Source organism: Onychostoma macrolepis, chromosome 06 (assembly GCF_012432095.1).
Source record: "Onychostoma macrolepis isolate SWU-2019 chromosome 06, ASM1243209v1, whole genome shotgun sequence".
Taxonomy (NCBI): domain Eukaryota; kingdom Metazoa; phylum Chordata; class Actinopteri; order Cypriniformes; family Cyprinidae; genus Onychostoma; species Onychostoma macrolepis.
The window spans coordinates 1,851,492-1,878,856 of NC_081160.1; the positions used below are offsets into that span (position 1 = coordinate 1,851,492).

A 27,365-nucleotide genomic window follows, 5' to 3' on the forward strand; every position below is an offset into this window, starting at 1 on the left:
TGTTGGGGATTTTACAGCAACTCTTTCTGTAGGTTACATGGTTACACCAGTAGGTGGTGACAAGTAAACATCTTCATGATTGAGTCATTGATTTTGATTCATTCGCTCAAATGATTCATATAAAAACAGGAATGAATCAGCACTACAGTTTGTTGCAGCTTTGTTTGAAACTAGTATATTCGGGGATCTGAGCAAATACAAACAAGGCAACTGACAATAATTTGTCTAAAATATAAGTAATTTAACATCAACTTATTATTTATTTTATTGTTGTACACTTGCAGTCACACTGTTGGTATGAATATTGACATGGCAGTGATTACCTGATGACTTAGTAAAGTAACAGCACAACTCTCCTCAACATGATTGAAAAACACATGATTAGAGGAATCATTCAGTGCAAATATTGAAGGATGAAGCTTGTACTTCAGTGGAGTGATTCTGAAAACCCGTAAAAACACATGTATGAATGTGGAAAAAAAATGTACGATCAATAGTAACACATATTTTTCTCTTAGTAAACACTGCTAATAATTTGTTGAATGTGCTGGTTGACCAGAGAAACACGGAGAAGGAGAAAGCAGCCCATGTCGAGCTCTTCAGTGATCTCATCCGCTCCATTGAGAGATGTCAGACTGAACTGCTGGAGATGATAGAGGAGCAGCAGAAAGCAGCAGAGAAAGAGGAGCAAGAGCTGATTGAAGAGCTGGAGCAGGAGATCACTGAGCTAAAGATGAGAAAGACTGAGCTGGAGCAGCTCTCACACACTGAAGATCACCTCCACCTCCTACAGGTCAGTCAATATGATCTCTCTGATCAATGATAATGCAGTATATGACCAGTTTTGAGCAAGTTACTTCCAGACTGTAATACATTATAGATTACTTGATACTGTTATTTAAAAGTAATTCCTTACCTTTTCTCAGAATTGTAATGCGTTACATGACTCCTTACTTTTGAGTTACTTTCACCAAAAATAACTACAGAAGTAGACATTCTAAAATGACAAACTGTACTGCAGAGCATTTTACATCCATTAGAGAGCGATATGGTGTAGCATAATGACTGTGGGCTATCCAGGCATCTCGCGAATGTACAAGGTGCGTTCGACTTCATGCGGTGCCGCAAAAATCGGCTGCCGCCTGACAAAAGCAATGGATTCTGGTTAGAACATTTGTCCCACTTTGAGCGGTGCTACAGTCGCCTAACGATCACATGTGCCATCCATCAGAGTACCGCAAATCACAACTATTTTTTTTTAACAGTAAAAGCATTTTTAGCGTAGTCGCACTGTTATTTTGAATCACGTTTATCAATAAAACATAGATAAAAGCATATACAGGTGCATATCAGTAAATTAGAATGTTGTGGAAAAGTTCATTTATTTCAGTAATTCAACTCAAATTGTGAAACTCGAGTATTAAATAAATGCACACAGAATGAAGTAGTTTAAGTCTTTGGTTCTTTTAATTGTGATGATTTTGGCTCACATTTTAGAATATGGTGACATGCCAATCAGCTAATCAACTCAAAACACCTGCAAAGGTTTCCTGAGCCTTCAAAATGGTCTCTCAGTTTGGTTCACTAGGCTACACAATCATGGGGAAGACTGCTGATCTTGACAGTTGTCCAGAAGACAATCATTGACACCCTTCACAAGGAGGGTAAACATTCATTGCTAAAGAAGCTGGCTGTTCACAGAGTGCTGTATCCAAGCATGTTAACAGAAAGTTGAGTGGAAGGAAAAAGTGTGGAAGAAAAAGATGCACAACCAACCGAGAGAACCGCAGCCTTATGAGGATTGTCAAGCAAAATCGATTCAAGAATTTGGGTGAACTTCACAAGGAATGGACTCAGGCTGGGGTCAAGGCATCAAGAGCCACCACACACAGACGTGTCAAGAAATTTGGCTACAGTTGTCGTATTCCTTTTGTTAAGCCACTCCTGAACCACAGACAATGTCAGAGGTGTTTTACCTGGGCTAAGGAGAAGAAGAACTGGACTGTTCCCCATTGGTCCAAAGTCCTCTTTTCAGATGAGAGCAAGTTTTGTATTTCATTTGGAAACCAAGGTCCTAGAGTCCTGGAATCTGGAGGAAGGGTGGAGAAGCTCATAGCCCAAGTTGCTTTAAGTCCAGTGTTAAGTTTCCACAGTCTGTGATGATTTGAGGTGCAATGTCATCTGCTGGTGTTGGTCCATTGTGTTTTTTGAAAACCAAAGTCACTGCACCCGTTTACCCAGACATTTTGGAGCACTTCATGCTTCCTTCTGCTGACCAGCTTTTTGAAGATGCTGATTTCATTTTCCAGCAGGATTTGGCACCTGCCCACACTCCCAAAAGCACCAAAAGTTGGTTAAATGACCATGGTGTTGGTGTGCTTGACTGGCCAGAAAACTCACAAGACCTGAACCCCATAGATAATCTATGGGGTATTGTCAAGAGAAAAATGGGAAACAAGAGACCAAAAAATGCAGATGAGCTGAAGGCCACTGTCAAAGAAACCTAGGCTTCCATACCACCTCAGCAGTGCCACAAACTGATCACCTCCATGCCACACTGAATTGAGGCAGAAATTAAAGCAAAAGGAGCCCTTACCAAGTATTGAGTACATATACAGTAAATTAACATACTTTCCAGAAGGCCAACAATTCACTAAAAAAATTTTATTTTATTGGTCTTATGAAGTATTCTAATTTGTTGAGATAGTGAATTGGTGGGTTTTTGTTAAATGTGAGCCAAAATCATCACAATTAAAATAACCAAAGACTTAAACTGCTTCAGTCTGTGTGCATTTAATTTATTTAAAGGTGCCATAGAATGCATTGATACAGTATTTTAAAATTGTTCTCTGATATCTACATAGAAGGTATGTGGCTTAGGTAAGGGCAAAAAATCTCCAGAAACGATTTTACATGTCCATTTACAACCCTAGGATTTCTCCCTAGAATGAAATGGTCTGTTATTGGCTTATTTGGCAGGGTCATGAATAATAATGAGCTCTACTCTGATTGGCTGTCACAGTGCGACTCATTTCAGTAACTCACAGCAAGAAGGAAACACAGGGAGGAAAATATTTAAATACTTTCTCTCGCAGTTATATCGTCGGGCAATTATACTGTATATAAAATACGGGCATCAGGGAGCCGTTATTAACCCTCTGGGGTCTGAGGGTGTTTTGGGGCCCCGGAGAAGTTTTGACATGCCCTGACATTTGTGCTTTTTTCAGTTGCTTATAAACATTTTAATGGCTAAAGTCTAAAAACACTGTATTCAGCACAAACTGGGCTACAATAATATGTGAGCAGCATGTACGTACGTGATTGTGTTTTTGAGAAAACGACGTTTATGTGTGGTTAGAAAAAAACTAAAATTTTAAAGTAACTGAAATAAGGCCATAAAACACATACAGAACATTTGTTCACAAGACTTTTGAGAACTGGATCTTGTAGCCTAGAATATTTGCTTCAAAATGATCTGAAAATAATCTAACTCACTCATTCAGAGAAAACAACATATTGATTTAAATTTTCTAAGTCACTTTTTGAGTAGAAAGGGTCTATGCGAGAGGGCGTGACCTATCTTGGATAATGCTGTGACTCACACCTGAGAAGACAAAGGCCCGCATAATGAGCTCCATAATGAGCCATTCAGTCAGGTGTGTGACTGAGAGAGAAGAGTTACAAGAAAGAATGTGAGGAAAAAAGAAATGTGTATACATATAACTATCACATAAAATAACTTGAGATTCATTGCGAGTGCAGTTAAACAGTTTATTAGGAACAAACAAACAAATAAACAACAGAAGAGTCAAGGCACTGTGGGTAAAATATCCAAAACAGTGGCAGGAAACTGGAACCCAGGAAAACAGGAGTCAGCAGAAACTGCATGAGAAAACACAAAACAGACGTGAGCAACACAATGAACAGACAAAGACAAAGCAAACATGGTGACAATACATACACTACCAGTCAAATTATTTAAACAGTAAGATTTGTAATGTTTTTTTATTTTTTTATAAGAAGTGTCTTCAGCTCACCAAGCCTGCATTCATTTGATCCAAAGTACAGCAAAAACAGTACATTATATTTATTATAATATATAGGCCCACATATTGTTACGATTCAAAATAAATAAAGCATAGAACATATAACTATCCTTACCTCGTGCAACATTTAAATGCAATGAATGGTTGCCTATCATATTTCAAATGTTGCACTCAATTTTACACATTTTATTCTGGAGTTATAGTTTGGGAAAAGTTCAACTATTAATTGGGTTCAACACATTATCGAATGCCAATAAGAAACATTACTTACTCTGTATAAAGTATCTCCTCCTCGGCCGGCTCCAGCTGCGCTCGCGTTCTGTTTGTGAGGTAAACAAAGCTTTTTCCTCTCAGCGCGTCTTCTGGGGGTAAATACAAGGCTTTTTCCTCTTGGCGTGTTTCTGAGGTAAATACAAGGCTTATTCCTCACAGCGTGTTCTTCCCAAACTGAAAAGTATCCGAGATGAACGCGTTACTGCTTTGTTTACGGTGGTGTGGGCGTTTACATGTCGCGTGGCTCGCGTGGAGGTTTGTAATAACAATAGCGCGAGCAGTGCGTGGGCGTGACCTAATTAGAGATAATGAGACCAGACCGAAAAACTGAACATGTCCTTGGTTTCATACGGATTACTTTATCACAGAATATTTGTTTTCTGTAAGACTTACTTCATTTGAGAGTATACATATCAAGCTTTCTATAGATATATTTATCATGTCTCTGTGTGAAGTATTTGCTGAGTTACAGTTCATTTTAGTGACGTGTTTCAAAAAGCAGTTCGCGGAGACGGAGAAGACAGAGAGCGCTCCCTGTTTGTTTTCTTTATTCTTCAAAAACACAAAGTTTAGTTGTTATTATGAGTGTACACAAATAAAAGTAGACCCCTTACAGATTCGAATGGTGTATTGCTCTTATCTGTACGATCAAAAATGGCAGAGTAATTCAAGCTCATTTCGGCCTTATCAGGAAAATCTGCCTCAAACCGCATATATGCGTGTGTCGACCCCAGTGGGTTAATACGCAGGGCATTGAAACTGCTTTTGAACGATCGGTCGATCGCTTTATAGTTTCACTTACGCTTTCAAGATACACGATCGCACAAACTATGTTTATATTATGGAGTGGCAGTACTTACCACACATTTTACAAGATCAGATGCTTGTCAGTGGTGCTCAGGATCTGTTAATCATTCGCCATCATCCTCAGTCATCTCTCCTTACTCTGTTTATGTGGTAAGTGAAATCTTATGTACTGCAGTGTAACAGGCTACCGCTAACAAGGAGCTAACCATGTCCCTTTAGTGGCTCTCGTTATTTGCTTTCCGTGCCTTTCTGAATACAAACACCAACCCATCCCTGCACATCACATCCCCTGCACAGCCTGGAATGTAACATTTATTTCCATGGTCTGCCATTTTCGCTGTTGTCCGCGCTTGTTTATTTACAATACCTGCAGAACTTCTGATGGTTCAGCTGGCGGCTGGCCTAGAAAAAGGGCAGATTTATGCAAATGTTAGGGGCGTAACTATTAGTGATCCCGACTATTGCATCACAGTCGGTGTTATGTTCTGATTCGCCTGTTTTTCAGTGGTCTTTTTTATTCACAAGATTTACATAAGACTTTACAAAAAATTTACAAAAAACTATGGTGTTTGAGACTGACGGTATGTCATTTCCATGTACAGAACTGTTATTATTTTAATATGCCAAGGTAAAGACAGTTTTTCATTCTATGGCACCTTTAATACACAAGTTTCACAATTTGAGTTGAATTACTGAAATAAATGAACTTTTCCATGACATTCTAATTCATTGAGATGCACCTGTATACCCCCACTTTATTTGTATTTAAATGGTATATGTTTATATTGAAGTTTATTCATGAACAGGCTCTGTATTAAGCAGTATATAAAAAGTGTTTCTGTTGCTCATAAAAACATTTCTGTGTATTTGACAAATATTGCATTTAATTCACTTTATCTGTGATAAGAGTATGGAAACACCGTGCGAGCGTCACTACCGGGAGCAGAAAGTGTCTGACTTGACGTCTCCGCTTTTATTTCCGCCCTGGCTGCAAGCGGCTACTCTCGCCAGCCGGTACCAGGCTAGTGTAGTGCATCTCGAACACACCTATTGTCTTCTGCCATTTTCACCCATTAGCTGCTTTTCCACTGGCCAGCTCGAGCCAGGGCTTACAGCAAGCCGGGTGAGGCTAATAGCCTCGGACCTCGAGCAAAGAGGCCGAAATCATGCCTTGTTTCCACTGTCGGGCCAGTAGCCACGCAGCACTCCTGTAAAACCCACCCTAAACATACCGTCACTGGACTACGTCACACAATACAAAGTTCCACCAGCAAGAGGGAGATAAATAAAGCTGTCATTGTTTAGTCTTTATTTACAAACTTGGACACCACACGCGGCTAATGACTGACCACGAACAGGAAATAGAACTTACTTGTAAGTAACATTTTTGATTCGTTAATGTCTCGCGGTCTTGCTGGGTTTTTTTTTGTTTGTTTTCTTTGAACAATTAAATTTTGGGCTAAAAGTGTGTTGTAACGCAAGCGTAAAATATTACTGAAAATTGATAAGTAATGCCTTACACTACTGCGTTACAGCAAAAAATGATCCGTTACTGTAATGCATTATTTTTGAAATGCATTACTCCCAACACTGTATATGACACCATAACACTCCCCATGCTGAAGGATTTCTCCTCTCTCCTGCTGTAGATTCACTCATCCCTGTGCAGCCCTAGAAACACCAGGAACTGGCCTGGGATCAGTATGAAGACTCATGAGAGTCTGGAGACTCTGAGGAGAGATCTGACTCAACTGAAGGACACTATAGATGAGAAGCTCACACAAACTGGTACATCAATACATACATAGATCAGATAGAAACATGATGTTGTACTCAATTCTTAACCTTCTGGGGCCCATTTCAGAAAGGAGGTTAAGTGAAAACTCTGAGTATTTTAACCCTGTAAAACTCTGGGTTTAGCGAAAAATACCTACTCCTCACCAGGTTAGGTTCACAGAGTAAGTTACCGCAGTAACTGGCTCTGAGTATAAGTTACCTCTCTTTCAGAAGCGTAAGCGATGTTTAAATACCTTATTCGTTCATTCACTCTGCAAAAATGCTTTTCTTACTGAGTATTTTTGTCTTATTTCAAGGTCAAATATCAATAAAAACGATGATCCCACACACTATCGGTCCATGCTAAATATAGACATTTATTTAAAAAAACAGCGACATTTCGGTCCACTGACCTTCATCAAGCTTGTGTATGCTGTTACAGACAAGACATTTGAAACAGTCACCACCAATGAATGTAATCGACACTACATGTGAACCAATCACCATCTCGTAAGACATGATTAGTGAGGACTCAAATATCCAATAAAAAGCACTTTTCAATATTACCAATAAACGATGTTCCCTATTTTATAAACAAATCTAATGATATTTGCAAAGTCACATTGTTAGACAATAAATATCTAAACAAGATTACAATATCATCTCTTCACAATTAAGCAAACACTCAAAAATACAGTACAATAAAAAAACCACCCTACAACATTACATTAAATAATGCTTCATCATTTAACTCCAAGGGTGATAAGGTTTGCAAAGTCACAATCCAAAACAATTCACATCTTAATAAAAGAGTTTCAATATCACCACCACGTGGTGGAACCGACACCTTTTCAATCCCCAAAAAAACGTAGGGTGGACACATCATGATTAAAAGAAAGGAAATGTCTTGTCTGTAACAGCATACACAAGCTTGATGAAGGTCAGTGGACTGAAACGTCGCTGTTTTTTTGTAATAAATTTCTATATTTAGCATGGACCGATAGTGTGCGGGATCATCATTTTTTATTGATTGGATTCCACTTTGTTGTTGGAGTGTTTTTTCATATGCACCTATCAATTTCTCAGGTGTGCTGAGTTTGTGTTGATTAAGTACAAATATCAAAAAATTCTTAACATGCATTTTATAGATGAAAAATGGTCTAAGATATTTAGTGTAGCATTTGGACCAATCAGACACACAATTTTTAATTTGATTTAACAAAATCAATTAGTCATTAGATTAAGAAATAGTCACAGACCCCTCACCCAATACACATACTGGGTGCCAGTATGTCTGTGAATGACTCCAGGCCCCCGGTTACCATGGCAACCAATCTGATAACGCTAGTTTTACTGCTCAAAGGAAAGAAGAATAATGCCCATAAAATGGACTCTTCTCTAATTAATTAATAGGAAAACATTTATTTTTTGTGTATTGTATACTGTTTTATGCATGCTTATGATAGATCACTTGTTAATATCACTTTAACTGTACCATGTTTGGTCTCTATCAATTCGTCTTCGGAGGATCTAAATGACAGTGTATATTATATGTTGACACCTATGCAACATATAAGTGTTCTAAGAATCTTTAATAGTTTGTATATCAACTTCCAATCCAACCCCTTGCAAATTACCATGCTCAGAGACAAAGAGTCGTAAAATCGTCCCTCCAAAAGTTCAGGACTCCATTGGCTCTTTGACACCCCAGAGGTGTGACCTCTATAGCAGATAAAGCTCTCACATCAGTGACGCCCCTGCAGTCTGCGGTTCTTTTCAGATACTGAGAAGATGAAGATGTGAGCTAGAACTCTTCTGGACCCTTAAATTTTTGTGCCAGGCCTGGCTGCCTTGACTTTCCATTCAACCAAAGCTCCTCAGACCTCAGCAGATCTCTTTCTTAGCTCTTTTTCACTTTCTACCTGGGAAGAACATTTCTACCTCAGAACATCTTTGGAATTCATCACTCTTCAACCCGGAAGAACGTGATCGGGAGTCAAAAACCTTGAAACCATTAAGACTTTCATCCGAGACTGCATTCCGGACACTCGTCACAACCAAGGCAATGCAAGTATCGTACATTTAACTAAACAAAACAGAGGTTTAGTATAAGTTACAGACCCCGTTATAAACGGCGCTGATGGTTTTACTCAGGTGGTTAAATGAATCTTTCCATAACTACATTCTTTGGGTTCTCTAATGGCTTCATTCATCCATTTTAGCTCCCCTTTGCATTTAATTTCTTACCCCTTTGACAGATAATTTGCAAAATAAGAAAAATGCACTTTAAAACTTCGGAGATGCAGAGCACATTATAAGTCCGCTGTATGCAGATTTTTAAAAAAGTGTGCATCCCTCTCACACTCATTCTGAGAATTTTTTCTTGGGCACAAATCCGTCAAAGGAGTTTTCACAGGACTGTATGTCAGTGGTGTAAAAATCGGTTTAAATGAGGCTAATCTGATAAATGATGTTCACTTGATGACATCTTTCTGTGACCTCTGGAAGTAACCCAATAATCCGAATTTCCTTCAGGATTTCCAGTGTGGTTGGATGCATTGATGACAAGCATATCTCCAAAATCGCACCTTCTGAGAATGAAACTCATTACTGTCTGGAATGGAAGGATGCCAGATGGAGGAGTAGTAGCTACGAGATGCCATAACCACAGCTGTTAAATCAACACAAATTATTCACAGTTTTTTGGTCATCTTTATTTCCTACAAACACAAAAGCAAAAGTTATTCTTTTTACTTTTGGATATTAGAATTTTTCCAATACTTGACCATCTCCTCTTCATCTGTCAGTGGTGCTGGTGCAGGTTCTCCCCCTGCCTTCTTGTCATTTAGCCTACACCCATGAACCTTTTATGCTTAAAGCTTTGATTGGATTGTGTTTTTATACTTAATTTTTAGCTGCTGCCACGTTTATTTTTTTTTTTAATTTACAGTTTTCACCTCTGATATTATAACAGTTATTAAGTTATTGATAGAATCAAAGTTATGCATTGACTATGAAGTATGCAAACGTCTTTTTGGCGGGAGCTGTTGCCATGGTAAATCGTTATTTCGGAGCTTCACTGATCATGACTTTTCATAGTTGTGGTGCACGCGCTAAACTCAGAGTCAACCTACTCAGTGTTCAATAAATTAACACAATTCAGCCATTCTGAAACCGAAAACTCTTGAGTTTCCCATCTCACAGTAAGTCAACTCAGAGTTCAAGTTTAAACTCAGAGTTGGTTGAACCTCCTTATTGAAACGGGCCCCTGATCTGCTGATGTTTTATTGTCATTAGTCTCTACAGAGCTGAAGTGGATGCAGCAGTATGCAGGTACAGTGTGCTGTCTACACTACACTAGTTTACATTCATACACTCACAGCTTCATTGCTGCACTACAGTCTGATCAAAAACTGGATTAAATATTAAAATATAAGCATCACAAAATATCTGTGTATTGTGAAGTTGCGATTGATATTCTGTGTTTTCTCAGTTGATGTGACTCTGGATCCTGATACAGCTCAACCTGAGCTCATCCTGTCTGATGATGGAAAACAAGTGAGACATGGAGACATTAGACAGAAACTCCCAGACAAACCAGAGAGATTTGATCCATGTCCCTGTGTCTTGGGAAAGGAGGGATTCTCCTCAGGGAGATTTTATTTTGAGGTGCAGGTGAAGGGAAAGACTAAATGGCATTTAGGAGTGGCCAGAGAATCCATTAACAGGAAGGGAATGATTATACCGTCTCCCAGTGATGGATGCTGGACTGTGATTCTGAGGAATGGAGATGAATATAAAGCCGGTGATGATCCTCGTGTCTCTCTGTCTCTGAGAGTGAAGCCACAGTTGGTCGGTGTGTTTGTGGGTTATGAGGAGGGTCTGGTCTCCTTTTATGATGTGGAGTCTAGCTCTCATATCTACTCTTTCACTGCTCAGTCTTTCACTGAAAAACTCTATCCGTATTTTAGCCCATGCCTTAATGATGGAGGTAAAAACTCAAGCCCACTGATCGTCACACCTCTCAATTATAATAAATGAATTTACACCACTAATATGAAATACAAGATTAAAATAATGATTTTTATATTTAAAAATTTGAAAGCATTATGTGCTATTTTTTTATCATTTGTTTTTTAATTTTGAAAATCTATATGCTATAATTACATATTTTTAATGTAAATACTGTATGTTTGTTCAATACATTTTTATTCAACTTTTCATAAACATTCATGCCATTTTTTTCTCCACCTGACAAAGTAAAATTGCCTGTAAAATCTTAACAGAAAAACAAAACTAGTAACCTTAGTAAACTATTGTATCAAGGCAGTTTATAAAATGTTCTGTCATATTACCATCTGATATAACATTACCACAGTAATACCTTGATATATATCATAAAATTGTATGATTACTAGTGATGGGACGGTTGGTACCGGGGCTCTGATGCTCTGACACAGTTTTCAAAGCACTATTGTATCACACATAGCTGTTAGACCAAACGTTGTTAAATGTCACAGTATAGCCTACGAAGGACTGTTTTTGTCGCCTAGCAACTGTGACAGCTGCCGTTGACGAATGACTGTAACTGTCACAATCCACGTAGGAGCCAGAAACGAGGAGGCGAGGAACTTCGGAAATAAACTCAGATTTTTATTTTCCAAACTCAAGGATCGCTGGATACACAAATAAACATGGATCACGTTTACTGACAATACGATGACAATATAAGACTGGACACCGGTCCATTTATGTACACAAAGTGTATCAACTATATAAAATTGCATCTCTGTCAATCTGCCCACATCAAAATCATTACTTATATACATTGGATAATCTAAAATTTGAAAATATTTAAATTAGACTCATCCAAACATAACGTCCCAGAGCAGAGGTCTTCAACACTGCTCCTGGGGACCCTCTCTCTAGGAAAGTTTATTTCAAACCGGCTTCAGCACACCTGCCTGCAATTTTCAAGCAGTCTTGAGGAGCTTGATTAGGGTTATAGCTAAACTCTTCAGGATAGTGGGTCCCCAGGGACAGGGTTGAAGACCTCTGTCCCAGAGGTTCTCAGGTGGATTCAGGTCTGGGGAACATGAGGGTCAGTCAATGTCATCGATGCCTTCATTATCAAGAAACTGTCTGTTCACTCTGGACACATGAGGTCCGGTATTGTCCTGCTCCAGGAGGAACCCAAAGCCACTGCACCAGCGTAAGATCTGACAGCGACTCTGAGGATTTCATCACGATATCTAACAGCAGTAAAGGTACTGTTGGCTAGCACATGGAGATCTGTGCGATCCTACAAAGATATTCCTCCCCAGATCATCACTGACCCACTGCCAAAGCGGTCATGCTGGATAATATTACAGGCAGCATAACATTCGCCACAGCATCTACAGACTTTTTCACATCTGTCACATGTGCTCAGTGTGAACCTGCTCTCATCTGTGAAGAGAAAGGGGCCCCAATGGTGGACTTGCTGATTGATAGCGGTCCCGCTGCTGGGTTATAGCCCTTCTACTGCTCTGTCCAGCTCTCCTCATGTAATGGTCCATCTCCCAGTATCTCCTCCATGTTCTTGAGACTGGGCTGGGAGATACACCAAATCTTCTTACTACGGCATATACAAATGTAACAAATACGCAAATACGCTTGATCAAATTAGAAAAAAACAAAAAAACAATTAAGGAGAAAACCCAAATAAATCTGAATAAATTCACATATGAATTAGCTCAGTTTTCAAGAGTCTTGTGATTCAGAACTTGAGGTTCTTTCACAAACTTGTGAATATAGCTGAATTCAGTTAACGGCAATGAAATTGTTCGTCACTCAGGCTCTGCCATTAGATCCTTCCAAAAGAGAACTGTGAAATGCGCTGTTTGTGCTACTAATTCACTTTCCTACCATACAGTTCAGCAACAGCAATGTCAACGTCACTCAGTAGCACTTGTTGAGAACTCCTTGTGGCTCGCCAGTCCTCACTCCCTCCACGAACACAAGAGTTTGGACGAAATCCAGGAATCCAGAGAGTGATGTTTTATTAACAAATTCCGGGAGGAGCATGCGCAGATAATTAACACAGCCAATTCATCATCAGCAAAATCACACCATCTATCGAATCAGCTCGAGAGAGAACCCCTATAAATAATCAAAGCAGTCTTACCTCCATCAGTTCTAGTCTTTCAGCGTTCGGTTCGCTCCTTTGCCATTATATCACAGACCCAATTTTTTCCTCATCCAAACAACGTGACCCATACTCTAGATTTCGGATCCTCTGCAGCAAATCCGCCGGCCCCAGGATCACTCCTCCTCCGCCAGTCATCGCCGCCGAGCCCCAGGCTCCATCGTGGCCGCCGCTCTGCTCGACCAGCCGTTTTTCCCGACACCGAGGCTCAACCTTGCCTCCACTGCCTATCTTCCATCTTCCCCGGCATCCTCGTATCATTCGGCTGTGCCAATAAATTCCTCCGATCGGAAAGTGGTAAGTATTTAATCCAGAGGCAAATGCTGATGAATTCTGACGCTCCGTTCTCGCAGAGAATAAACAAATGGATGTGCACGATCTATTCGTCACCCCACAAATCAGCCAACCTCACTCCTAAATCCACTCCAGCCACCTAGACGGCCAATAGATCGAGCAAAGCCCCGAACTAGTCTCGCTTGACACCACCATTGTCCTGCACAAGACCCGGCTCTCCGTGAGCATCGGGTCGCAGAAGCAGGCCTTCAACGAGCATGGGCCGTGCCCACTTCTCGCAGCAAAGCCACACTCGCTTCCCGCTTCGGCTCAGCCTTCACCGTGGCTCTTCCGGCCACAGCGCCGCATGCAGCTGAGCCCCTAACTTCTGTTTCCAGACGCAAGCGTGAGGCTGCCTCCGCTAGCGGCGCAGGCCACCAGTCTTGCCAAACAATTTTCAGGTAAATCGCTAAAGGCCGATCATTTGTTGTTAAAAGTTGTCAAATGACGTCGCAACATCATCGGATGTTGATGTCATTACGTAATCATGACGCAAGTGCTTAGAATACACACAGAAATTACTCTTATTTTCCACCAGCATTTTACCTGTATTTAACTTATTCATTTCATTTTGATAAATGGATAGATAAGTCAGATAATCAACAGTGAAACTTCTCTTCCACTGTTGATCTTAACCCTCTGGGGTCGACAAACGCGTATATGCGTTGAGGCAGATTTTCCTGATAAGGCCGAAATGAGCTTGAAATACTTGACATTTTTGATCGTACAGATAAGAGCAATACACCATTCGAATCTGTAAGGGGTCTACTTTTATTTGTATACACTCATAATAACAACTAAACTTTGTGCTTTTGAAGAATAAAGAAAACAAACAGGGTGCACTCTCTGTCTTCTCCGTGAACTGCTTTTGAAACACGTCACTAAAATGAACTGTAACTCAGCAAATACTTCACACAGAGACATGAGAAATATATCTATAGCAAGCTTGACATGTCTACTGTTAAATGAAGTAAGTCTTGCCGAAAACAAATATTCTGTGATAAAGTAATCCGTATGAAACCAAGGACATGTCCAGTTTTTCCGTCTGGTCTCATTATCTCTAATTAGGTCACGCCCACGCGCTACTCGCGCTATTGTTATTACAAATCTCCACGCGAGCCACGCAGCATGTAAACGCCCACACCACCATAAACAAAGCAGCAACACGTTCATCTCAGATACTTTTCAGTTTTGGAAGAACATGCTGTGAGGAATAAGCCTTGTATTTACCTCAGAAATGCGCTGAGAGGAAAAAGCTTTGTTTACCTCACAAACAGATCGCGAGCGCAGCTGGAGCCGGCGGAGGAGGAGATACTTTATATCAAGTAAGTAATGTTTCTTATTGGCATTGGATAATGTGTTGTTGTGACAAAGTTGAACGCATTTACTGGTGAACTTGTCCCAAACTCCAGAATAAAATGCGTGAAATCGAGTGCAACATTTTGAAATATGATGGGCAACCTTTCATTGCATTTAAATGTTGCACGACGTGAGGATAGTTATATGTTCTATAAACAATGATATAAAAGTAATCTCTAAGAAAGTTTAGACCAATCTTTACTGTGAAGTAGCCTACTCTGTTTGCAAATACCTGCTCGAACATGTTTATAATAAGCTTAACAATAATAATTTAGTTTCTCAGTTATAAAATATTGTTTTTGTATTGTATGATAATACATGCAAAGCATGTGTGCATCTATGTTATAAAATCACGTGGGCAACATTGGTGATTGCTAATGTAATAATATAGTTGCTCCTGATAAGCCTATCAACATGCTCACTAATTTATTTATTAATTTTAGTGGGGGGGGGGGGTGCTTTATTTATTTTGAATAGTAACAATATGTAGGCCTATATATTATAATAAATATAATGTACTGTTTTTGCTGTACTTTGGATCAAATGAATGCAGGCTTGGTGAGCTGAAGACACTTCTTATAAAAAAAAACAAACAAAAAAACATTACAAATCTTACTGTTTAAATAATTTGACTGGTAGTGTATGTATTGTCACCATGTTTGCTTTGTCTTTGTCCGTTCATTGTGTTGCTCACGTCTGTTTTGTGTTTTCTCATGCAGTTTCTGCTGTCTCCCGTTTTCCTGGGTTCCAGTTTCCTGCCACTGTTTTGGATATTGCACCCACGATGTCTTGACTCTTGTGGTGTTTATTTGTTTGTTTGTTCCTAATAAACTGTTTAACTGCACTCACAAGTGTATCTCAAGTTATTTTATGTGATAGTTATATGTATACACATTTCTTTTTTCCTCACATTCTTTCTTGTAACTCTTCTCTCTCAGTCACACACCTGAGTCAATGGCTCATTATGGAGCTCATTATGCGGGCCTTTGTCTTCTCAGGTGTGAGTCACGCCCTCTCGCATAGACCCTTTCCACTCAAAATGTGACTTAGAAAATTTAAATCAATATATTGTTTTCTCTGAATGAATGAGTTAGATTATTTTCAGATCATTTTGAAGCAAATATTCTAGGCTACAAGATCCAGTTCTCAAAAGTCTTGTGAACAAATGTTCTGTATGTGTTTTATGGCCTTATTTCAGTTACTTAAAAATTTTAGTTTTTGTCTAACCACGCATAAACGTTGTTTTCTCAAAAACACAATCATGTACGTACATGCTGCTCACATATTATTGTAGCCCAGTTTGTGCTGAATACAGTGTTTTTAGACTTTAGCCATTAAAATGTTTATAAGCAACTGAAAAAAGCACAAATGTCAGGGCATGTCAAAACTTCTCAGGGGCCCCAAAACACCCTCAGACCCCAGAGGGTTAACCAGAAACAATGAATCTCAGTGGACCAACAGTAATGATTAACAATCATAAGTACAAACGAAAAAATTAAGGCATACCATAATAAACAGTTATTGAACAATGCAACCTGCAACTTAATTCCTATATGAAGTGCATACTGCTAGGCACCTCCCTCAAAGTGTCTACGTTACCAGCCGATGTGCCGCTTGGCTGGCTAGCTATTCCAATATGTTTTCCTTTTGTGTGGTTAAGAGAAAAACGCATGCCTTTTACCATTTTTAAAGGTTTTAAAATGGCTACATTTGTTGCTTGTTGCTTTGAAAACAAGTTGCTAGGGTAGTCTGAGAAATTGTTAAATCCAGCAGCAAAACTGCTAAGTTGGCAACACTGCAGACTACCCGGACATTTCAGCGTGTCCCGTCAAAGCCACAAACCACTCCCCCTTTTTCCGTAGCTGACAGCTGCAGAAGCAAGCATGTGGCTGCCTCCGCTTGCAGGCCCATCTCAGACTTTCCTTCTACTTCCCCTAATCCCTTTCCTTTTCAGCAGCCTCCAGATCCTGTAGCAGGTACTAACGTGAGGCCGCCTCTGCTAGCAGTGCAGGCTGCACAGGCTTTACAGCCTTTCTCTCCGAATGCCACAAACCCCCGTGTCATGCAGCTACAGCAGCTGAAGCAAGCACAAAGCTGTCTCCGCTTGCAACACAGGCCCTCACATGTCTTTTTGTCTTTTCTTTCTGTTACTCCTAACCCCTTTCCTTTTCAGTTGCCTCCAGCTCCTATAGCAGATGCTAGCATGAGGCTGCCTCCGCTAGTGGTACAGACCACAGGCTCTTCAGGATGTCACAAACTCCACTCCCTTCCCATGAGTGAGCTACAGCAGCCGAAGCAAGTGTGTGGCCGCCTCCGCTGGCAACACAGGCCCGCATATCTTTGTCTTTTCCTGCCACCACTAATAACCCCTTTTCCTTTTCAGTGACCTCCAGCTTCCATAGCAGACACTAGCGTGAGGCTGCCTCCACTAGTGGTGAAGACCCATCCATATCAAAGAAGCCTCATCAGCAGACCCCTTCAACGCCAGTCCATCCCTGTTCACTCGACCCTCGGACCCGCCATAGCCATCCTCTCTAACACCACCAAATCCACCCATAGCGGCTCATCTCCACTTCAACCATCCCAGCAACACCCCGCTCCCGCAGGAGACTTATCTGATTTTTCTCCACTGCTGCAGCAGTGCTCGATTCCGCAGAAGCCTTCTCTTTTCCGATGCCGCAGCAGTACTCGATTCCGCAGAGGCCTTCTCTTTTCAGATGCCTCATCTGCGACGGCTCCCGCAGTAGTGACCATTTCAACAGAAGCCTCCTCCTCTTTTCAGGTACCATAGCAGTAACTTCTCCTGCAGGAGCTTGCATCCGTATTTCCCTACTGCCATAGCAGAGCACGCTTCCGCAGAAGCCTCCTTCTCTTTTCGGATGCCGTAGCAGTGACCGCTTCCTCAGAAGCCTCCTTCTCTTTTCAGATGCCGTAGCAGTGATTGCTCCCGCAGGAGCCTTTTCTATATTCCTCCACTGCCACAGCAGTGTCTGCTCCCACTGGAGCCCTATCTGTATTTACCCACTGCCGCAGCAGTGACTGCTCCCACAGAAGCCGCCTTCTCTTTTCAGATGCCGTAGCAGTGACCGCTTCCTCAGAAGCCTTCTTCTCTTTTCAGATACTGTAGCAGTGACCGCTTCCACAGAAGCCTCCTTCTCTTTCCAGATGCCGTAGCAGCGACCGCTTCCTCAGAAGCCTCCTTCTCTTTTCAGATGCCGTAGCAGTGATTGCTCCCGCAGGAGCCTTTTCTATATTCCTCCGCTGGCGCTGCCGCAGCAGTGACTGCTCCCGCCGGAGCCCTATCTGTATTTACCCACTGCCGCAGCAGTGACTGCTCCCACAGAAGCCTTCTCTTTTCAGATGCCATAGCAGTGACCGCTTCCTCAGAAGCCTTCTCTTTTCAGATGCAGTAGCAGTGACCGCTTCCTCAGAAGCTCCCTTCTCTTTTCAGGTACCGTAGCAGTAACAGAACATGTGCAAAAATCCCTTTATAAATCCCAGTCAGGGGAAGATTGTGCGTACATGCTGCATCACCCCGTCTCCTCCCTGAAATCATCATATATGGAGCTTACAACGCCTAGTTTTACAAACCTCATCTGCATATCATTTCCATGTATTTTCCCATCCACGTGACACCATGATTAACACCGTCAAAGGTACAAGACATTAAGGAAATATGAGATACGGACTAAATGCCATTTGTGCCATATTCATTTTTATTGCCAAAATCATCCAGAATGTTTTAGAATATATCAAAATATCCATAAAATCAAAACTGTTTAGTTCTCAGATAAATAGCCTATTTTAGAATATACTTAACCTCATTCTTTCCACTGACCAAATAGTATTTCAATTGTTTTAAACAACTCAAATCAAATAAAATGTATGTATGTAACCCTGTTACTAGAAAACATGTTTTTGTGTGTGTGTGTTAGTGGGTGAATGTATGTATTTTGTACTGTGTTGTTTCTTTAAGAGATTCGCTTACACAGGGAGTTCGGTTGAAACGCACTTGGTCGAACATATGCTTAAAAGCAAGTTTATGTGTTGCTGTTATCACCTTGGTTAAATTAGAGTATCTAAGTTTGTTCCTCCAATCAGGAAGGAGAGGGGGCAGGATTTAGAAAGAGCGAGGAAGATTGAAACCGAGGATTTTAGGCCATAAAATCCTAAGCGTTTCCAGCAATGATCCTGGATGTCGACGCGAGAAACAGGGTTTTAGGCCATAAAACCTAAACGTTTCTTAAGTACAGTCAGCATTTCGTCAACATAGAGGTACTACTCGTGCCTTTATAGCATGAATGAGAGAAGAGAGTGACGCATGATGTCGATCAGAGAAACTCTGGATTTTAGGCCATAAAATCTTTTATTGTTTCTATCGATATCTATGTTCCCGTTGATCTAGGAGTACTACTCGTGCCGTTAGAGAGAACGAAACGGAAGCGAGAAAGATTATAAAGATTTGTGATTTCATATGATTCGTGGAGTGTACGCTGTTTATTTTATGTTGTGAGTTCAGCGTATGCCATGTGATCAGCCTCGGACTCGGGACTTTATTTTATGAAAACCCTTTTGAGTAACAGTGAACTGAAAGTGAAACTGAAAAACACAAGATGGATGGAGAACGCCACCAGACAGCCCTGTGAGTACCGTGAGCTCATCAGGTCCTCTGGCAACGTTGGATGACCAATTCAACGCATCACCAGATAGCCCTGTGAGTACCGTGAGCTCAACAAGGTCCTCTGGCGTGGCGGGACATTGCGTGTCAACCAAAGACCTGAATCAACTTGCACCTACACAAACAATTTGCTCACATCGGATCATTGAGGTAAAACAGACTTTATTTTGTTTGCACGGCTGAGCAAAGAGGCCTTTGTTTTACTGGCCACAACGATCACAAGCATCGAATCAGGCCTGCAACGGGGTGGGTTTCAGTGGGACTTGTGTGTGTGTGTATGAGTGAGAGTGATTGTGGATCCACATTATTGGAATTTGCACGCGGTTAGTGCGTGCTCTCTCAAAATGGGCATAGAAATGTGCGTACGCTGTTTTCCAAGCACATATCTGGCAACGTTTATACATGGGACCCCAGCAATGCCTCCGTTCACTTATGTTCCGACGAAGCAAGAGAGAGAGCACGCACTAACCGCGTGCGAATTCCAGAAAGCTATCCTACATTCTCACTCGTGATTAGTCAATTCTTCAATATACAAAGTACTCTTATTGGCCATTTCAGAGCTCATGAAAATAACTACTCCCAGCTCAGTTGTGTTGGTAAACTGGGTTACACACCAAATACAGGGACAAATTTAAATTTATAAATACAGGAGGAGCTCTGACATCACTGTAATTCAGTCAGAGACTCAGAGAAAGTGAAACTAACTTGATCAACAACAATATGGAGGCCTGAAACGATCAAACTCTTTAGACAACATAATATTTAGTTGTTTAAAGACCCTTGTGGACAGATCTGAAATATAAGAGAGATTGTCCAGAACAGGTTTCTGATGGTCTGGTTTAGTAGGGTTTATGTCAAACTGGAATAAGTTAAACAGAAGCAGGTTTAAGCATGTCAAATACTCTTTAGGTGTTTACTGCACTGAAATAGTCTCAGAATTGTGTTAAAATTAGGCCATTTGGTGTGTCTGTCATTTTGTCACATGGCATAAAGACAAACAGGAAAGAAACAGGAAGTAAATGACCTAAATCATGAGCTTCCTCGAATTGGTCCTTTTGACCTCTGCTTCTCACAGAACACACCCTCGTGTTCACAGAATGGCAGAGAGACTGCCTTTATATGTAGATACACCAAAATGATCTCAAATGGACTTAAAAATAAATATCAGTCCATTGCTTAACTCCATATCATGTATGTAACCCACACATTTGACTATCATGTCCTATTGATATTCATATTGAATATCATACCACTTATTGTGTATGTATTTTGAATAACTATTTATTATTTATTTATTTATTTCACAAAAAGGGACAGTGTACATTAATCAACATTTATGAACGTAAATGTACCCAAATTAGCCCAAAGGCTAGCTTTCATTGGTAGTCCCTTTGCCAGATGGTATTAGGCCAAAAAACTAGAGGAAGAAATAAACAAAATAGAAAAAACAATAACAACGAAATACAACCAAAAATTCAACAACTAATTATACAAACTTACAATAAAACATATATATATTAAAAATATAAATTAAAATGAAAGCAGCTTAAGATATATAAACAACATTAATGTTCACATCGTTGGTTATGAAGAAGCCATTTCTTAAAATGAGGCTTAAATAATTTAAATGATGTATATTCTCTAATTGATTGTGGGGTCCCACTTTATATTAGGTGGCCTTAAGTCAAGTCAAGTCAAGTTGAGCTTTATTGTCATTCCGCTACATGCGGGGGCATACAATGGAACGAAATGTCGTGCCTCACAGTGTTACGGGGCTGACGAGGCATGAGACGTGCGGATCCATATGCAGACTTTTATTTAGCAGAGACGTGGTCATAACAGTGGCAAACAGGTATAACATGGGCGAGACAAAGAGTAAACAAAGACAAGCGTGGGTCGACAATCGGCGAACAGAATCCAAAGGGGCAAGACAGGAGAGGTAATCCAACAATGTGAGCGATAGTCCAGGCAGGGGAAAACACAATCCGACAAAGGCAAGGCAAGGCAAGACTAGGAAAACTAACGGGGCTCTGTAGGGCAGCGATAATGCGTACAATACTCGGCAGTTACAGAAGGAAAGTCCAGGGTTGACATAGGGTATGTGATCAGTGTGTGCGTAGGATCAGGTGTGCGGGTGATTAGTGCAATGAGTGATTGGTGACAGCTGTGATCAGTAATGGATGAAGGTGAGTGAGTGACCTCTGGTGGTGAGTGAATGGAAGTACAGATCAGGTTTGTGACACACAGGACCACGGTGCTACATAAATACAGGCATACAGCAATGAAGTAAAACAATATAAACCTATATACAACTATCCTACTGATAGATTTTGACTATAAATATACTATATATATATATATATATATATATATACTGTATATATATATATTTTTTTTTACCTATACATAAACTAAAAAATACAAACTATACAAACTATACGAATACTTCAGATAATTACTGTACATTGTGAGACAGCAGCTGGCTGGGGAACAGTGCAGGATGAATTGTAGTGCATGAGCATGTAAACATACATATCTTCTTTTCGAGTCCGTTGCAATTTCAGATGTCGTTCTGCCAGTATCTAGCGCAGGTCACAGCTGATGGGGTCGGTTCAGCCAGGTCCTGGGGGCTGCACTGGGGGGCGTTTTCACACTCCAGTAGGTGGGACATTGTCTGAACTGCTCCACAGCTACATGTGTCGTCTGTCTGGAGGTTCCATGTTTTCATAAGTGCTTTGCACCTCCCCTGTTCCACTCGTAGTCTGTTGAGGGTCTTCCAAGTTAGCCATGGGAGATCGTGCCCGCTGGCGAGACATTCAGTCGGGGTGATTCCTCTCTCCATCCAACCCTGAGCTCGTATGATTAGCTGGTTCCAATCATCTTTCCAAATGTTGGTCCTTGCTATTTCTTTGGTTGTCTGGAGAGGAGGGACTGTCAGCAGGAAACTGGCTCTCGATTTCAGACGGGGTGGGGGTGCTATGTGTCCGTGCAGGGGGTGCCTGGTGTCAAACTCCTGTGCTCTCCGCTCGTCTTGGGCGATGATGGATCGTCTGATGTAGGGGGGGGCAATGCCAGCTAGAGCGTAGAGGCACGGGACTGACGTTGTCTTTATACATCCCGTGATAATGCGGCAGGTGTCGTTGAGGGCAGTGTCAATCAGTTTGGTATGGTGGGAGCGGCTCCAGCTTGAGCACGCGTATTCGGCTGTGGAGAAGCACAGGGCTAAGGCAGTTGCGCGGATGGTTGGTGGGTCGGCACCCCATTTTGAGTTGACCAGTTTCCGCAGGATGTTATTGCGAGTGTTGATCTTGGCTTTGGTGTTCTGGAGGTGAGTTTTGAAAGAGAGAGTCCTGTCGAGTGTGACTCCCAGGTACACAGGGTGAGGGTGGTTGGGGAGTTTGTAGCCATCCCATGAGACGCTCAGTTCTTTTTTCGCATCTCGATTTTTGAGGTGGAAACTGCATAGTTGGGTTTTTGATGGGTTGGGTTTCAGGTGGTTGTTTTTGTAGTAGGTTGTCATCTCTTGGAGGGCACTTTCCAGGATAGGCTCAATCTTCTGGAAGTTCTCCTGTTGGGTGGTGATGCAGAGATCGTCCGCATAAATAAAACGACGGCATTGTGAGTGAAGTGGTTGGTCATTAGTATAGATGTTGAAGAGGAGGGGGGCCAGTACACTGCCTTGTGGTAGGCCGTTCTTTTGGGCTTTCCATTTACTCTTCTTGTCATTTAATTGGACAAAGAAGCGCCTGTTGTTGAGGAGGCTTTTGATGATTTGACACAGGTCAAAGATCACCAGTCATGTTAAAAAGTTTCCTAATCATGGTGCGGTGCTGGACAGTATCGTAGGCAGCAGTAAGATCTATGAAAGCTGCTCCAGTGATGAGTTTACACTCAAAACCATCCTCAATGTGTTGGGTGAGGTTCAATAGCTGCCCAGCACAGGAGCGACCGGGACGGAAACCAGCTTGATCTTTAGTGAGCTTAGAGTCTATAACTGGCATAAGGCGTTGGAGTAATAGCCTCTCATAGAGCTTGTAGGTGATGCAGAGGAGTGAGATTGGTCTGTAGCTCTTTGGGGATGATGGATCCTTTCCAGGTTTGAGAATTGCAACTATCTTGGCCTTTCTCCATGCCGGTGGGATTATTTTCTCTGCCATGCATGAGTTCAACATTTCTAGGAGCCAGGTCTTTGCTTTAGGTCCCAGGTGCTGTATCATTTCCGTCAGTACTTCGTCGGTTCCTGCTGCTTTCCCAGGTTTCAGCATGTTCATTGCAGCTTCCAGTTCTTGTGGATCGAAAGGCTTGGTAAGTGCTCTGGCTGGTTGTGGGTGGTCCGGTACCGCTGTCCGGCGGTATTCTCCTATGGGTCTGCGCCGGTTTTGGCTGCGACCGTTTGCCACCAGCTGTGCTGCAACTGAGTTTGCTGTGACTGTTGTGAGCATGGGTGGTGTGGTATGGTCTTCGCCGAGACGGCGAATTGTAGCCCATGCCTTCCTGCTGTTGTTGGTCATGTTGGTATTTTCTAACAGCTCCTTCCAGGCTAGCCTTCGATCTTCCCCAACTTTGTTCAGCAGGGTCTCTCCGAGTTCCATGGTGGTGGGGGAGAAGGGGTCCTCATGGTATGCCCCGTGGTAGGCTTTCAATAGGTCACTAGATGTTTCCGACAGCCCAGAGATGTACTCGGTCTGGCATCCTCTTGGTATATGTCGCCTGGCTGACCTTTTCAACAGGTCTATAAACATGTTATAGTTGTTGGGGTGTGATGGAATGCTGGAGATGTAGTTTTCAATCTCCTGTTGGAACGGCAGCCAGCCTGCCCTCCGCAGATTAAACCTTCTGCGGAAGGGGACAGTAGTTGCTTGGAGAACAGATTGGATGGTTATGGAGATTGGCCGGTGTTGCGTGTGGGGGATAGGATCCAAGACACCTTTCACAACTCTCGATGTTAGTTCACTGCTCACACAAACAAGGTCTGGGTTATATCCTCGTTTCCATCTGCCGCTGTGAAAAGATTTTGGAAGTTTAGCGTCGTGGATCAGGGTCAGGTGTTTCGACTCAAGCCAGGTTTCGACTTCATCTCCATCTTGATTGTTCACTTCATAACCCCACAGTGTGCTATGGGCATTGAAGTCCCCGATGCTGATGTGGTATTTCCTTTTGCATCTATCTGGCTGTTCAGGGTGGAGGAACGGGCTTTGGGGGGGTTTATACACTGATGTGACATAGACATTCGAGAGGGAAACTGTGATGGTTTCCATTTGCCCTTTGGTGATATGAGTGCAAACCTCTTCGATCGCAAGGTTTGGTCTGCTGAATACAGCTGACCCATACTGTCTGTGTCGGATCTCAGCCACCAGCTTCATTCCAGGGATGGCTGGTCGGTGTTGTGCGGGGCCGATGTGGGTTTCCTGCATGCACACTAGGTCGAAGCATCTGACTGCTGTTGCTAGTATGTCTGCCTTGCGTCTGGAGAAACCTTCAATATTAATTGAGGCAATTGACAGTGCAGGCCCAGAGGGGGGTGAGTATCTGTTGCGCTTTGGCATCGTCATCTGTTAGATTGCTCGGGTTGGTATACAGATATTGGCCTACTGGTGGTGGTAATATCAGATAGAATTATCAGATTGTACCAGTCAGCGTTTCCCAGACTGCACCACGGGGAGGTTTCTGTATGAGCAGCCCAACATACATATATTACTGAGTCTTTCTGTGGGATTTGTATACACACAGCAGTGTGAAAAGTGACTAGTGCGCATAGAGGAGGAGAGGAGAGTGTGCTACTACAGGTGGTTTGTACAGGCCCACTCACCTGTGTGTAGCACACTTCGATTGCACAAAAAAAAAGTTCCATAAGTTTCAGATGGGTCATGTTTCAGGAGGTAGGGGGTTTGTATGGGGTTTCAGAGAGGGGCGGGGTGATTTGAGTTCAGGGCTCTCACAGCCTGAGGGAAAAAGCTGTTGAGCAGTCTGGCAGAGCGGGCTCTGATGCTTCGGTACTGTCTTCCTGATGGTAGGAGCTGGAAGAGACTGTGGGAGGGGTGTGTGGAGTCCTTCACGATACTGTTGGCTTTGCTGGAGCATCGTGTGAGGAAAATGTCCAGGATGGAGGGGAGAGGGGCACCGATGATCCTTGCAGCTGTGTTCACTGTCCGCTGGAGGGTCTTGCAGTGATGCAGCTTGTCAGCACACTCTCAATGGTGCCCCTGTAGAAAGTGGTGAGGATGGGTGGAGGGAGACTTGCTCTTTTCAGCCGGCGGAGAAAGTGTAGGCGCTGTTGTGCCTTCTTGGAGAGTGACATGGTGTTGGTGGTCCAGGTGAGATCCTCTGTGATGTGCACCCCCAGGAATTTAGTGCTGCTGACTCTCTCCACAGGCGAGCTGTCGATGGTCAGTGGGGGGTGATCACTGGAGTTTCTTCTGAAGTCCATCACAATCTCCTTTGTCTTACTCACATTGAGGGACAGGTTGTTAGTGCCACACCATTCAGCCAGCTGTGCCACTTCCTCTCTGTAGTGCGTTTCATCATTGTTGCTGATGAGACCTACCACTGTTGTGTCATCAGCAAACTTGATGATGTGGTTGGAGCTGGACTTGGCAGTGCAGTCGTGGGTCAGCAGTGTGAAGAGCAGTGGGTTGAGCACACAGCCTTGTGGGGCACCTGTGCTCAGTGTGGTAGTGCTCGAGGAGTTGTGGCCGACACGGACTGACTTAGGTCTTCCGGTTAGAAAGTCCAGAATCCAATTACAGAGGGAGTTGTTAAGGCCCAGCAGGTTTAGTTTATTTATGAGCTGTTGTGGGATTATTGTGTTGAATGCTGAGCTGAAGTCAATGAACAGCATTCTAACATAAGAGTCTTTGTTTTCTAGGTGAGTAAGAGCCAGGTGGAGGGTGGAGGAAATTGCATCATCCGTAGAGCGGTTTGGACGGTATGCAAACTGTAGCGGATCGAGTGTGTTGGGGAGGCTGGTTTTGATGTTGTGCATGACTAACCTCTCAAAGCACTTCATCATGATTGGAGTCAGTGCTATGGGACGGTAGTCATTTAGACAGGACACAGGTGATTTCTTTGGTACTGGTATGATTTTTGTGGATTTGAGACGTGGGGACGACTGCCTGGCTCAGCGAGGTGTTGAAGATATCTGTTAGGACATCTGTCAGCTGTACAGCACAGTCTTTCAGTACACGGCCAGGTATGTTGTCAGGACCCGCAGCCTTGCGTGGGTTGATCCTAGAGCGCCTGGTCGTTGGGAGGTGTGGGCAGTTTTTGTGCAGGTGTGTCATTCTGCATTTCAAACCGTGAATAAAAGTGGTTGAGTGTATCTGGGAAGGATGTGTCATCATCACAGGCCTGTGGCGGGGGCTTGTAGTCTGTGATGCTCTGAATCACTTGCTACAGACTCCGTGTGTCTCTGCTGTCTGTGAAGTGATTGTTGATTTTTTGTGCATATGACCGTTTTGCATTTTTGATGCTGCGGGACAGATTGGCTCTTGCTGTTTTGAGGGCTGCTTTATCTCCTGATCTGAAAGCTTCATCTCTGGTCTTTAGCAGCCCACAAACCTCTGTTGTCATCCATGGCTTCTGGTTGGCGCGTGTGTTGATGGTCTTGGTGACTGTCACATCATCAGTGCACTTTTGGATGTAATCAGTCACAGTTTCAGTGTACTCCTGCAGGTCTGTGTGGTTGTTGTAGCTGGCCACCTCTTTAAACATGTTCCAGTCTGTGTCCTAGAAGCAGTCCTGCAGTGCTGAGGTAGCATTTTCTGGCAATACCGTGATCTGCTTTGGAACCGGTTTGGCAAGTTTGAGAAGTGGTCTGTAAACTGGGATTAGCATAACAGAGATGTGATCCGAGTACCCGAGGTGGGGGCGGGGTTCGGCTTTGTATGCGTTCTTTTCTGTTGTGTAA

General features: G+C 42.4%; 2 protein-coding genes across 6 annotated transcripts in view; both read left to right on the plus strand.

The window, feature by feature from the left end:
• The window catches only part of LOC131542181 (E3 ubiquitin-protein ligase TRIM39-like), a 189,591-nt gene extending 173,968 nt beyond the window's left edge, over nt 1-15,623 (plus strand). For 3 of the 4 annotated variants that reach the window (XM_058778583.1, XM_058778587.1, XM_058778586.1), the window contains 4 exons: nt 560-793; nt 6,776-6,914; nt 10,200-10,235; nt 10,396-15,236. In XM_058778583.1, the coding sequence (XP_058634566.1) occupies nt 560-793; nt 6,776-6,914; nt 10,200-10,235; nt 10,396-10,943 (957 nt within the window). In that variant the 3' untranslated portion in view covers nt 10,944-15,236. Of the gene's footprint in view, nt 1-559; nt 794-6,775; nt 6,915-10,199; nt 10,236-10,395; nt 15,237-15,500 lie in introns of those variants that run through there. The other variant, XR_009271676.1, reaches the window with a different exon arrangement.
• Nucleotides 1-27,365, plus strand: part of LOC131542182 (E3 ubiquitin-protein ligase TRIM39-like) — a 220,923-nt gene that overhangs the window by 36,877 nt on the left and 156,681 nt on the right. The gene's annotated exons all lie outside the window — the stretch shown is intronic.